At 51.5% G+C, this 13,768-nt stretch overlaps 1 protein-coding gene across 2 annotated transcripts in view; it reads right to left on the bottom strand.

The window, feature by feature from the left end:
* BCL7C (BAF chromatin remodeling complex subunit BCL7C) overlaps window positions 1-13,508 on the bottom strand; it is a 51,563-nt gene extending 38,055 nt beyond the window's left edge. The window contains exons 1-6 of one of the 2 annotated variants that reach the window (XM_080680059.1): window positions 13,266-13,508; window positions 12,675-12,753; window positions 12,255-12,363; window positions 11,975-12,136; window positions 10,323-10,408; window positions 9,599-9,788 (exon numbers count right to left, since the gene is read on the bottom strand). In XM_080680059.1, the coding sequence (XP_080536185.1) occupies window positions 9,663-9,788; window positions 10,323-10,408; window positions 11,975-12,136; window positions 12,255-12,363; window positions 12,675-12,753; window positions 13,266-13,357 (654 nt within the window). In that variant the 5' untranslated portion in view covers window positions 13,358-13,508 and the 3' untranslated portion in view covers window positions 9,599-9,662. Of the gene's footprint in view, window positions 1-9,598; window positions 9,789-10,322; window positions 10,409-11,974; window positions 12,137-12,254; window positions 12,364-12,674; window positions 12,754-13,265 lie in introns of those variants that run through there. The other variant, XM_080680058.1, reaches the window with a different exon arrangement.
* Between the last annotated feature and the right edge of the window lie 260 nt (window positions 13,509-13,768).

The raw sequence follows: 13,768 nt of genomic DNA, 5'->3' as shown, positions 1-13,768 counted from the left end.
TAAAAGTAAAGGATGTAGCTAACCAAGTGAATCAACATATTGAAGGACACACCTGGAAACTAATGAATATCCTGCTGGAACCCTCCCCTAAGACCGCACCCAAGATTCCTGCACACAAAAGAGAGTTAAAAACCCTCAGGACTTGCCAAAACCGGTTTGGCTCAGTGGATAGAGCGTCGGCCTGCGGACTGAAGGGTCCCGGACTGATTCCAGTCAAGGGCATGTACCTTGGTTGCAGGCATATCCCCAGTGGGAGGTGTGCAGGAGGCAGCTGATCGATGTTTCTCTCTCATCGGTGTTTCTGGCTCTCTATCCCTCTTCCTTCCTCTCTCTGTGAAATATCAATAAAATATATTTAAAAACAACAACAAAAAAAAAACCCTCAGGACCAAAAACACCAGCCAGGGCTCTCTGCGGAGCATCTCCGTTACTTTCTTCAGGCATGAGCTTTTTACTTTCCTTCTCCTAAAATTAAAAAAATATATATATTTTTTGTATATATATTTTTTGTTAATTCTAACCTGAGGATATTTTTTCCCCTTGCTTTTTAGAGAGTGAGGTTGGGACGGGGGAGAGAAGAGAAACATCGATGTGAGAGAGACACATTGATTGGTCGCCTGCACTGGGGCCAGGAATGAACTGGGTCAGGAATGAACCTGCAACCCAGGAAGGTGCCCTAGACCGGGAACCAAACCCAGGGGACCCTTCGTGTCCAGGCCGAAGCTCTCACCACTGAGTCAGGGCTCTCCTAAAATCCCAAGTGTCCTCTCAAGACTTGTAACCAGCGGCTGCTCGTTCTGGGCTACCCCTGACCCTGTCCCAAGGCCCCCTTTTCTCTGACTCTCCACTGAGCGGGCAGCAGCCCCCGTTGGCTCGCTTCTTTCCCATGGCGTTTCTAGAGCCAAAGCAGCCCCACCTAGTCCCTCTCCTGCTGCTTCTTGTACCCTAAGCCCTTCCCTGTTTCACTGTCCCCAACTTTAACGAACGTACTCTCAAAGTCACCTGGACTCATGCTGTGACATATTTCCTGCAGGAAATCAAGAACCCACACGCTACCAGCCCACCGGAGGCAGACCGGCCCTCGGGGGTCCTTCCCCGTGACAGCGGCGCTTAGACTCATCCCGGTCCAGCAGAAGCAGCGCTAGAGCTCAAGGGCAGTGCTGTGGACCATGCCTCTGCCCGACTGGATACGCTAAAGCATGCCTTTGCTATTCTGGGTCTCAGCCTCCTTGGCTGTATAATGGGGACACTGCGGATTCCACGGTGCAAGTACAAGAAACCGGCAGTCCCCGATCCTCACGCCCGAAGGACAGTCGGGAAACCAAGGACCTGAGGGGCTCACATGCTGCCGGGACACGTCGGCAGGGGCCCAGCCCAGGAGACCCGCTCGCCGTCACGGCGCAGGCAGGACCGGGCGAGGCAGCCCTCCACCGCAGCGCCAAGAGCCGGGAGTTGCGGGTTGCGCACCTGGCCCTCCGCTGCGGGCCTTCCGTCGGCGGCTGGAGGCCGGAAGTCGCCCGCGGCCTCTCTAGGACGCCCGGCGCGCGCTCGGTGCCTTCACCCGCCGCCGGCGCGCCCTCCTTTGTCTGCTCGGAGCTTCACAAAGGCCGCGAGGGTTGCGGCGTCTGTCCTACAGCCCCGGCCGCGCTAACCGCAGCCGAACCAGCACGGGCGCCCCGTTTGGGGCAGTTTTCAAGGATCCCAACAGCCTCACAACATCTTAAAATATGTACATTAAATCCTCAACTGGGGTTGTTACACATTGCAGGCAGTTTTACTTTCTTCGGCACTGCATTTCCTAAATTTCCTAGCGGTGAGTCTAAAAATGAAAGGTTGGAAATATTCACTTTCCAACTATTTGGTTTACACACAGCGTCTCAGATGCCGGCCGTTCCTGACAAGGTTGACAGACGGACGGCCCAAAGATGAGGAAAAGATGATTGGCTCCATGTTTCAGAGGAGGCCAAAAGGTCCAGTGGGGTAAGTGCCGTGCCCAAGGCCACTCAGGACAGATCAGTTGAACCTGGAAAAGCCCATTGCTACCCTGGGTCTTGGGCCGTCTCCACCACAGCTCCCTCCCAGAGCTAACGGGGGAACGGAGGGACCAGCAGCAAAGCCACTGCCACCAAACAGTCCCAAACAAATGTACGGGAATGGAGAGGAAGCGCTCTGCCCTGTGCAGGGCCGAGTCACCAACCAGGCACAGCCCTGCCTTGCAGCAGCGCAGGCACCAGTCACGATGTGGGGACTCTGCCAGGGCTGCGTATGTCTGTTCCACGTGCGCCTTCTGAAGGTGGGGAAACCACAGGGTGGGCCCACTGTGAGATGGGCCTGAGCTCAGTGAGGTTTGGTCTCCAGGAGGACGGAGAGAAACGCAAGCTGAAGAGGGGTGGAGAAAGGGACAGGTGCTTGTTTTGTTCTTTCATCCATTTACCATTAATGGACACCTAGACTAGACCCTAGGAGGACAGATAGAGCACTCGACCTCTTTCTAGCAGGGGAAGTGAGATGTCCAGCAAAAGAGGAAGTACAGTGACTAACAGGGCACCTGACCTAGTCTGAGGGTCAGGGAACCTTCCTGAAGAAGGTAAGAGCTAAGCCAAGGCCTGAAAGATAAGTGGGCATTGGCCAGGAAGAAAGAGGAAGGGAAGTTACCCAGGCCAGGGAACAGCAGGTGTCGAGGGGGGGAATACTTCAGTGTGTTAGAAGTTGTGTGTGTTGCATGGTAAGGGGAAAGGAGTGAGAGAGATGGGTAGGGTCCAAACTGAGCAGGTTTGGTGGGAGCACTGCATGGGCAAAGGCAGGTGTGAAAGGGAACCGTGAGGCCCCTGTGGCCGGAGGGCAGGAAGTGGCATGAGCATTCTGGAATAGTAACTGCTGAGGAGGTAAGCAGAGACCTGCACCTGGAAGGCCTACAGTGCCTGGCTGCAGAGCTCGTACATTAGCCTGCAGGCCATGCAAATGGACATAAATGAGGACTAAGACACTAAGGAGTAGTGGGGATTGTGGCAACTGGGGAACACACGTTCTGTCTCTGCGGGCAGCCAGTGCTCCACAGCCCCTGGTGATTACCACGCCTGGAGGCAGCTTCAATGTCTCAGACCATCTGCTTTGTCAAAGATAGCTAGGATTCAGATTTTTTTTTATATGAAATCACTTGATTTTAAATGTTTGCAATATATTCAACACCAGGTAAGCCAAGCAAATCATATCTATAGGCCAGTGGTTCCCAAACTCTGTATCACCTGTGGACCTTTTAAAAATCCCAATGCCCAAGTCACCTCTCATACCAATGAAAGTGTCTGGGGTAGGAACCCGGTATGAAATCCCAGGTAGTTTCAATGTGCAGCAACTTTGAGAACCAGTGCTGTAGGCTAAGTACAGGCAAACCTCATTTTATCGTGCTTCAGAGGTGTTGCAGTTTTTACAAATAGAAAGCAAGACCCTCCACCAGCAAAAAGATCATGACTCACTTTCTTGTGATACTTGCTTTATTGTGGTCTGAAGTGGGACCCCAAAGTCTGAGTACACCTGTGTATCATTTGGGTTGCCAGGCAAAGGCAAGGGGAGCCTTGGGAAGTTTAGAGCAGGGGAGGAACAGACCAGTGTAGTTTCAGGAAAATCAGTCCTGAGGAGGAAAGCAGTGCAGTCGGGAGAGAAAGGGGCAGTGGTGGGATCCTGCTAGGGACCAACCATTCCCATTTGCCCAGGACCAAGTGGTTTCTTGGGACATGGAACTTGAAGTGCTTCGTCACTCTAGATCCTGCTCCTGATATCGTTCTGTCTCCCCAGATTTCTGGGGACTGATGCCACAAACTCTACATTCTAAAAAGGTCCCTGGGAAAGGGTCCTCTGTCTCCTTGGGGTACACTCACCTGGGGCTCTGAGCCCCAGGCCTGACAGGCTTGTCCAGGGAGCTAGAAACGAGAGGAATTAGATCCATTTGTTCTCCACCTGGCAGAGTGATCCTAGTCAAACCCAACTCTATGGAATACTATCACGCAATAGAAAGGGACAGACTAAGGATCCAAGCAACAGTATGGATGCCTCTCAAAAACATCATGCTGAGTGAAAGAGAACAGATGCAAATGAGTACACACTGTATAAGTCCATGCATATGAACTTTTAGAACAGGTTAACCTAGTCAAAACCAAAATCAGAACAATGGTTGCCTCTGGGAAGTTGGGACAGGAAGCGGGGACGGGCAACAGGAATTGGGGGAAGATAGTGATGTATTTGATAAGGGCTTGTGTTATTCAGATGTATGCATGTGTTGAAACTGACTGAATCATACAGGTAACAGAAAAGAAAAACAAACTTATAAGTAAACTAGAGGACCAGTGCCTCTAGTTTGTGCACAGGTGGGGTCCCTTGGTCTGGCCGGCAAACAGCTGGGCACCACAGGAAGTTGGCTGTGGGAGCACACTGACCACCAGGGGACAGCTCCTGCATTGAGCGTCTGCCCCCTGGTGGTCAGTGCAGGTCTTAGCCTCCGGTCGTTCTTTTGTTTGGTCGATTTGCATATTATCCTTTTATTATATAGGATACTGAATTCTAGTTAATGTGCTGAAGTGTTTAGAGGGAAGTGTACTGTTGCAACTAATTTTGAAATGGATATATGATAAAGCAAATACAGTAAAATGTTATAGAGTCTAGGTGGTGAGTGTATGGGTGCTACCTGTACAATCCTTCCAACTTTGCTGTATAAAACTTTTTATAATAAAATATTAGGGGGAGGAATCTAAGTCTAATCATGTCATCTTCTGCTCAGACCCCTTCAATAATTCTAATAATTCTTCATCTCTTCCAGGGTAAAACCCAAAGCCCTGACAATGGCCTCCAACAGAATGACAGTACATTCTGGTTATCCCAGGTTTCACCTGTTATCTGGGCATAATTATAAATGCATCATCCTCTTTTATTCTCAAAGTTTGAATGACAGAATATGTGCCTGCCTTGCCTATGAGGCCCTCCCTGACCTGACCTCATTTCCCTCCACCATACCTCTCTCTCTCCTTCCTCCCTCCCTCCCTCAGCTCCAGCCACACTCATCTCCAGGCATGCTCCCCCTCAGGACCTTTGCATTGGCTGTTCCATCTGCCCAGAATTCTCTTCCCCCAGATATCTGCATGGCTCTCTCCCTTACCTCCTTCAAGCTTTTCTTTTTTTCTTTAATATATTTTGTTGATTTTTTACAGAGAGGAAGGGAGAGGGATAGTTGGAAACATCGATGAGAGAAACATCGATCAGCTGCCTACTGCACACCCACTACTGGGGATGTGCCCGCAACCAAGGTACATGCCCCTGACCGGAATCAAACCTGGGACCCTTCAGTCCGCAGGCCAACACTCTACCCACTGAGCCAAACCGGTTAGGGCCAAGCTTTTCTTTAAATGTCGCTCAGTAAGGCCTTCCCTGAGCTTCCTATTTAAAATTGCAATCCATTCTTTCCCCATCTTCCTTACTCTATTTTTTAAAAAGTATTTATAACTTCCTACATATGATATGATTTACTGAAAGTAAGTTCCATGAGGCAGGGATTTTTCCCATTTTGTTTATGTTGTATCCCCTAGGCCTAGAAAAATACCCAGCAAACAGCACAATACATGTTGCTATGAATAAAGGAATTCCCCTCCCTAGTGGAGCTCAGTCAGCTGCCAAAGCAAACACAGACCATCACAGGACAATAACTAGTGCTCCATGAAATGGCAGGAGAGGGGCAGGGGCATGAGAGGAAAGAAGACCCCGAAGCAGAGGTTTGAAAAACAAGAAGGCATCTGCCAGCTGAAGAGGGGATGAGAGGGGCACTCTGGACAGAGCAATTAGCATGAGCTAAGCCTGAGAGGTGAAAAACAGCGAGTGCATTTGGGAGCGATTATAAGCAGTTCTGAGAGTAGCTGTGCAGGGTGGTGTGTCAGGGTGTGGGCTCCGTCCTGCAGGTCATGCGAACTGGAGGGTTCTGACCCAGGGCAGCAGCATGAATAGGTTCGGTTTCTGAGACTGCCCACATGCTGGGCGGAGAATGGACTGGGGATGGGCAAGAGTGAAGCAGGGAAACCTACAGAGAAACAGTGGGGCCCTAGAAAAAGGGGCATAGGGGAGGATACTTAGAACAGAGACTTAATGGGACATGATAGCACATGGGACATTGACTGTGACTTCTGGATGCTTCCATCTGAGCCAATTCCTGGCTACTTCTCTGCACGGGATGGTGGAAACACGTTGGGAGAAGGTGGAGGCTGAGGGTCTGTGGGACATCCAGTGGAAAAGTCTCAAAGGCATTTGCTCTTTGAGTCTGGAGGTGGGGGCAGAACTTGGAGGCAGAGATTCAAGGAGTAGCTGGGACCCAGCAGGGAGAAGAGCTCCATGGAGAGAAGGCTAGGCCAGTGCAAGAGGTATTTAAGGGATTAGGAAGAAGAGAGAGTGACACAGGGAGAGTAGCACTGAGGCTGGGGCCCCAGAACCAGGGATATAAGAGAGTATGGTCACGGGGAGGGGCTGGGTGGGCATGGTAAGGTGATGATTAGGGGTGTGGCTATGGAAAAGGTGGCTTTTATTCTAGGTCACTAGTAGGGGAGTAGGGGTTGCATAGGCCTAGACCAGTGGTCGGCAAACTCATTAGTCACCAGAGCCAAATATCAACAGTACAACGATTGAAATTTCTTTTGAGAGCCCAATTTTTTAAACTTAAACTTCTTCTAACGCCACTTCTTCAAAATCGACTCGCCCAGGCCGTGGTATTTTGTGGAAGAGCCACACTCAAGGGGCCAAAGAGCCGCATGTGGCCCACGAGCCGCAGTTTGCCGACCACGGGCCTAGGCTAAAGAACAGATGCCTGGGGCTTGGGAGCTGGGACCAGGAGGAGGACAGGAATCAGGGAGACTCAAGCTTTAGCCTTGCAAGGCTGCTAAGAAATGGACTCCTCCTCCCCAGTCTTACTGACAGGCAAGTCTCTGGCCTCTATCCCTAAACCCTAGTATCCTCATCTGTAAAATGGGATAACAGGAAAAACAGCTGTCATTTATTGAGCACTTACTACGTGTCAAGCCAAGGACTCTCTATGTCAGTGGTTCTCAACCTTTCTAATGCCCCGACCCTTTAGGGTTAGGGTTAGGGTTAGGGTTATCTGTGTTTTCCTATGGTCTTAGACGACCCTGCTAGCGGTTTTCAACCTGTGGGTCGTGACCCACAGGTTGAGAACTGCTGCTGTAGAGCCTAAGACCATCAGAAAACACAGATATTTACATTACGATTCATTAACAGTAGCAAAATTAGTTATGAAGTAGCAACGAAAATAATTTTATGGTTGTGGGTCACCACAACATGAGGAACTGTATTAAAGGGTCGCGGCATTAGAAAGGTTGAGAACCACTGCTCTATGTATTGCCTCATTTAATCCTCACAGTAGTCTCACCAGGTGAATGTTACTGTTACTCCCATTTTACAGAGAAGAAAACAGGCACAGAGATAAGTCACTTGTTCAAGGTAACACAGTGATTGAATAGGGACACTGAGATTCAAACCCAGAGCCTGAATTCTGGGCCATGACACTGTACTACTGACCCATACAAGGCACTTTACAGTTTACAGAGCACTCTCATCACCTCACGGGGTGGTTGGGGGAATAATGAGATGACCCACACACCCAGGAAATGGCTGAGATTATTGGTGAGGCTGAATAATGCCCTCCAAAGATGTCCATGCCCTAATCCCAGAAGCTGTGACTGTTACTTTATCCACCAAATGAGACTTTGCAGCTGTGATTAAATTAAGGGCCTTGACATGGGAAGATTATCCTGGATCATCCAGGTCCAATGTCATCACAGGGGTCCTTAGAAAAGGGAGGCAGGAGACAGAAAAGGAGATGTGCTGATGAAAGGAGAGAGAGAGAGAGAGAGTTAGTTAGTTAGTTAGTTTGGAAGATGCTATGCTGCTAGGTTTGAAGATGAAAGGAGCCAAAAAAATGCAGGAGGTCTGCAGAAACGGGAGAAGGCAGGGAAACTGGTTCTCCCCATGAGCCGCTGGAAGGAACCAGCCCCGCAGACACCCAGACTTTAACCCGTTAAGACTTATTTTGGACTTCTGACCTCCAGGCAGTAAGATAATAAATTTGTGTTGTTTTTAGCCACTAAGTTTGTGGTATTTTGTTATAGCAGCAACAGAAAATGAATATATCACATCACTACACACCTGGCTCCCCTGGCCAGCTCTGGCTCAACTACTACTACTGCAGCTGCTATTGTGAATCACCCTTACAGTTTTCAATAGTTCTTTAAAGTTCCAATTTGGGCCTCTCTGAATCTCAGTCTCTTCCTTTGTTAAAAATAAAAATAGAGCTGGGCCTGGCCAGATGGCTCAGTTGATTGAAGCGTCGTCCTGTACACCGAGAGATTGGGGATTCGATTCCCAGTCAGGGCACATACCTAGGTTGCGGGCTCGATCCCTGGTCAGGGCGCATATGGGAGGCAACTGCCCAATGTGTCTCTTTCACATTGATGTTTCTCTCTCTTTCCTTTCCTTTCTCTAAAATCAATAAACATATTTTCAGGAGAGGATTTTAAAAATAATAAAATAAAATATAAAAATAGGGCTAATACACCTGACCCTAACTTTTGCAGGCACAGAATGAATGAAGGTGCTTTACATTATTTGAAGGTTCCCATAAACCACCGGGACAGATGAGGTCTAGTTATTGCCCCCATTGCTCAGATGAACAAATTAAGGGAAGGGAAATAGCCCATGCAGAGCCACACAGCTAGTAACAGAGCCAGGAATTGAACCAGGGCTTCGGACTTCAATTCTAGCACACTGAGGTTCATGTCTCAGAGCTTAGCTCATGTGCCACCTCCTCAGAGAAGCCTTCCTGGATAGCCTCAGATCATTCATTCATTCATTCATTCACCAAACAGTTGCTATGGCAGCTCTGTGCCCAGTTTGGTGCTAAGAAAACTGGGGACCAAGTTCTGCCCTCAGAAGCCCACAACCTAGTGAAGAAGACACACAAGCCAACCATCCCAAACAGCCTGATAAATACTGAGGCAATGGGAAGGAAGCACAGAGGGAGCCCAAAAGAAGGGAAAGCGATGATGCCTGGGGCCAAGGAAGGCTTTCTGGAGGAGGTGGTGATCGAGCTGGGGACAGATAAGACTCAACCCAAAGTGTGGGCAGGGTTCCAGTGGAAGAATGACTATGCAGAGGCAGTGAGGTACGATGCTGTAGCTTCCTGAGGGCAGCAAAGGGGTTGGGCCATCCCGGGCCCCAAAGTCCCTCTTGGCCTCCATGTTCCTGTGTATGAATGGGAATCGTGGGCCTTGGTGCCCAGAGTTTTGGTAATTGCTGGGCCCAGGTCCCTGGATTCCTTCTCTGGCTGAAGGTCAGGAAGGGTCAAAGGTCAGGGATACAGGGCAGGGTGGAGGGAGTGTTAGAGCGGCAGGGTCCTGGCTCAAGCCCCTATTCCATACCTGATTCATGGTGTGACTATAGGAAGATCCTCTTAGAGCTTCAAGTGACACTATCTGAGAAATGGAGCATGAGACAAAACTGGCTCCAAACACCCTCCCCAGCCCGGACGGGGAAATGACATGACACAAAATTACAAAAGGGTCTTTATTTGAAAAAAATCAAAGGGGCCCCTGGGGCAACAGGAAAGACAGACCAGCTTCTCAGGGGTCGGGGGCATTTGGGCAGATGCGCTTGAGTGGGGGGGCGCCCTCCGAGTCCTCTGTGTCACCCTGGGCTGCCTCGGGGACAGGTGGCACTGGCTCAAAGACAGGGTAAGCTTCGGGGGCCTGGAGAGGAAGGGTGGACAGGCATGAGCTCCCCCAGACCCAGGAGTGCAGCCTCCTAGCCTCTGCCTTCTCCAAAGCCTCCACTCCACTCCCCTCCCGGACCCAGGAGTCTAGCCCAGAGCCAGGGACCCGGGACGCAGATTAAGTGGAAACAACAATACTGTTTTGCAGAAAGAAATTGATATTTGGTATTTCTGGGAAATACATCTAAGGTAGTCCCTGTGGGAAGTCAACTTTGTGGGGGACTTTCTTAAGCTAATTGTATCGTTTAGGATTTTAAAAAATAATACTTGGAGGAGCACCATGATCTTTTCAGGCTTTTAATGGTCTTAGATCAGCCCCGAGCCAGCCCGCAGGACTTTGTTTCTAAAACCCTTTCCTTTTTCACCCCAAGAACGCAGCTGTAAGCCTTCAGCTGTGTCTGAGGTCTACATTTCCCACCCGGACCTCAAGAGTGCAGCCCCCAAGCCTTGTGCTGCCCCAGAGTCCCATTCCCTCCAAGACCCGGGTGTCCAGCCTTCTGGCCTCTCTCACCTCAGCCTCCAGCAACTCTGGGACAGGCTCCTCCTTGGTCAGCATTGGGGGTTCATCGGTGCCGCCTGCAGTGATACCCCCGGGATCTGGAACGTCAAGGTAACAGACATTCCCTGAGCAGCTGCTCTGTGCCACAGCATAGACCAGGGGGAAACAAACACCAGGCACATAAGCCCCCAGCTGTGGGAGCACTGAGGAGGGAGACGAGCACCTGGCTGCACCCCAGGAAAAGACACGGGAAGGACATTTAGGTGGGATCTTGATGGGTGAGTAAGATTTGACCAGGCAGATGGGGAGGTGGAGCACATTTTAGGCAGAGGCAACATACACTTAGCACAAATTCTGGGGTTGGACTGACGGCGTTTAAATCCTAACCTTGGGCTAGTGACCTAATTTCTCTGGACCTCAGTTTTCCCACCTGTTAAATGTAGATCGTTATAGTAGCTACCACATGAGCCTGCTGTGAGGATTAAATGAGATAATATGGGTAAAGTCCTTAGCACAGTGTCAGGCACATAGTGAAGTGCTCAATAAATGCCAGTTGTGGTTTTTATATTAGTAAAGGTCCAGAAGTACAATCTAGACACAGCCATAGGCCCAAGTTATGGTGTTCCTGAAAGGGAACGATAAGGTCAAGAGTGGATGGTTCGCAAAGGGCCCAGAGAGGCAAGCTGAGAGCCACTGAAGGCTGTAAGCAGGAAAATCACCCCGTCAAACTTGTGCTTTAGAAAAAGCCGCTCCGTCAGCCATGTGGGGGTGACTGAAGGAAAGGAGGCCTACAAGGAGGCTGGAGTTTGGTGAGGATGAGAGATGACAGAGCCTGGGGAGGGAGAGGGAGCTAGGCAATGTTGGGAGGAGGTACTGACCAGATAGGGCAGTGGTCGGCAAACTGCGGCTCTTTGGCCCTTTGAGTGTGGCTCTTCCACAAAATACCACGGCCTGGGCGAGTCTATTTTGAAGAAGTGGCGTTAGAAGAAGTTTAAGTTTAAAAAATTTGGCTCTCAAAAGAAATTTCAATCGTTGTACTGTTGATATTTGGCTCTGGTGACTAATGAGTTTGCCGACCACTGAATAGGGGATTGACTATATGGAAAAAAGAGAAGCTGAGGAGCACTCATGCTCAAGGCTGGTGAGCTGGGTGATCAGTTTCTCATCTATAAATGGTGATAATAATTCTCATAGGGTTGTAGTAGGGATTAAAGGAGATAAAATAAAACATGTAAAAAGCTTAGAAGAGTGTCACACAGAGCTCAATAAGTATTAGCTGTCATTATCACTTATTAATTACTCAAGATTAGCACTGTTATTTATTTCTCAACAAATATTTATTGAGCACCTACTATGTGACACTTGGTGTTCTGAAGATACATTAGCAAACGATCAATATGGACCCAACATTCAGGCAGCTGACATGAGGTGGAAGAGGGAAAGAAAGACAGGTAATAAAAATTAAATTTACATGAAAATCCGAGTGATAAGTTATCAACAGACCAGAAGTCAAGAGAAAGGTCCGGGACCTTCCACAGGAGTCAGGAAGGCCTCCTGAGGAGGCACCAGAAGAGGGGGAGCAGGTACAGGGATAAGCTGATGGCTTCAACCTTGGAAAGGACAAGACTCAGAAGGGAGGGCTCCTGGGCGGCACCTGGTCCTACCTCTCTCCTGGCCTAGCCGTGGAGGCTGAGCTTCCTCCGGGACCCCTTCCGGTGGTCCAGAAGGTGATGCAGGACGGCTGGGCTGGGGGGTGCCGCCAGGGCTGGGCTCAGTGCCCTTTTGCAGGGAGCCTTCCGAATGGAAACTCTGGTTACTGTTCTCATCTGTGAGAGCAAAGGTCAAGAGGGTTGTGCCTGAGGTCCCCAGTCCCCTCCTTCAATCCCATAGCTCCCCCCTACTCCCTCCCCCCCCCCCCCCCCCCGTTCCAGGATCCCTACATACCATTGAGATCAAGCAGAATGAGAGGGCCACCCCCTCGGGGACTGGCACCCCTACCCCGACGCTCCCGACCTCGGGATCTCTCTGCCCCGCCACCTGCCCTCCGTCGCTCCTGGGAATTAGAGGGGTAAGGATCAGAGTTGCTTGCAAAGCTCCCACCCTACAAATAAGTAAGCTGAGGCGCAGAGAAGCAAAAGGCCCTGCATGAGGTGACAGAGGTGGTGCACACTGGGTGAGGTCTTGAATTCCGGGGTCTGGAGCAGGAGAAAGGGAGAAGGGGTGGAGTTGCCAATAATTGTTAACATGTGTCTCGGCTGCTGCATTTGAGGTCTCAGAGTGGGGACTGGAGGTGGAGGCCAGGATAGGGAGGGGCTTGCCTGGGGTTGCACAGATGCAGGGTCCGGTGTGGGGGAGTTTGCTCACCTCCTCCTGGGGGTCCACCACTGGCACCCACTTGAAGATACGAAGGGATGTGTCGCCCACAGTCACCCAGCGCTTCTCCCTGTGGGAGAGTGGGGGGACTAGGTCAGAGAGGCCTGAGCTGAGAGCCTCCCTCAGCAGCTAGACACATTTGGGTAGGTGTGGGTGGTGCATAAGGAAGAAGCAGTTTTGCTAATGGGGCATAGTTAGAGGGAGAAAGAGAACCTGCAGATCCCAGGGCATGCATGGAGGTGCCTCTAGTGACAGAGTATGGGGCCATGGCTCACAGACCCCTGGGGTAGACATGGGCACCAGGCTACGGCCCTGGCTTGGGATCCAGCATACTTTCGGGAGGAGTGTCAAAGCCTTGGGGGGCGGGGCATAAATGGGGGCTCCTGCTCTGGAAGGGCACGGCTACGGTACACGCTTTGTAGACCCCAGGGTGTAGCCAGAAGAGGACAGAGCTCTGTAGATCCGGGGCGCAGCTGGGGGACACACCTAACACCTGGGCCACAGCTGGTGAAGGGCGGGTAGACGCCTTTGGAGGAGGAATGGCCCTGCCAGTCCCGACCCTGGCCCCGGGACAGTGCTCACCATCTCCGGACCTTCTCGATGGTCGCCATCACCTTCTTGATGTCATCCTTGGCCCGGCTCCGGGTCTCAGCCCGCACGGTCCGGCCGGCCATGCTGGCGGGGCTGGGGCCGAGGCCGAGCCCGCGGCTGGGCCGCCTCCCGTCCGGCGGGCTCAGGCTCGGCGCCAGGCCGGGTCGCGGTTCTCTCGGCCTGCCGTCCCTCCGGGAGTTGGCCGCGCCCTCCCTCGCTCCCCAACGCCTCCGCGAGTCCCCGCCCCGCTTCCTGCCGCCGAGCCCCGCCCCGCCCTGGCCAGTCCCCGGAGCGGCCCTGCAGCGCGGACGGACTGAGTCCAGGCCTGGAAGCCGGCCCGCCCCCTCGGGGTACCCGGACGCGCAGCGCCCCCTGCCCGCCGCCCAGAGAGAGGTTGGGGGCAGCTCCGAGGCTGGATGCGCGTGGCAGGGCTGAGGGGTGCGTTCAGAGCACGTGGGCGCCGGGGAACGAGAGGGACTGTGTCTGGGTGTGCG

This window comes from Plecotus auritus, assembly GCF_963455305.1.
Source record: "Plecotus auritus genome assembly, chromosome: 7".
In the NCBI taxonomy this organism is placed as follows: Eukaryota; Metazoa; Chordata; class Mammalia; order Chiroptera; family Vespertilionidae; genus Plecotus; species Plecotus auritus.
This window is presented reverse-complemented; position numbering and strand designations above follow the sequence as displayed.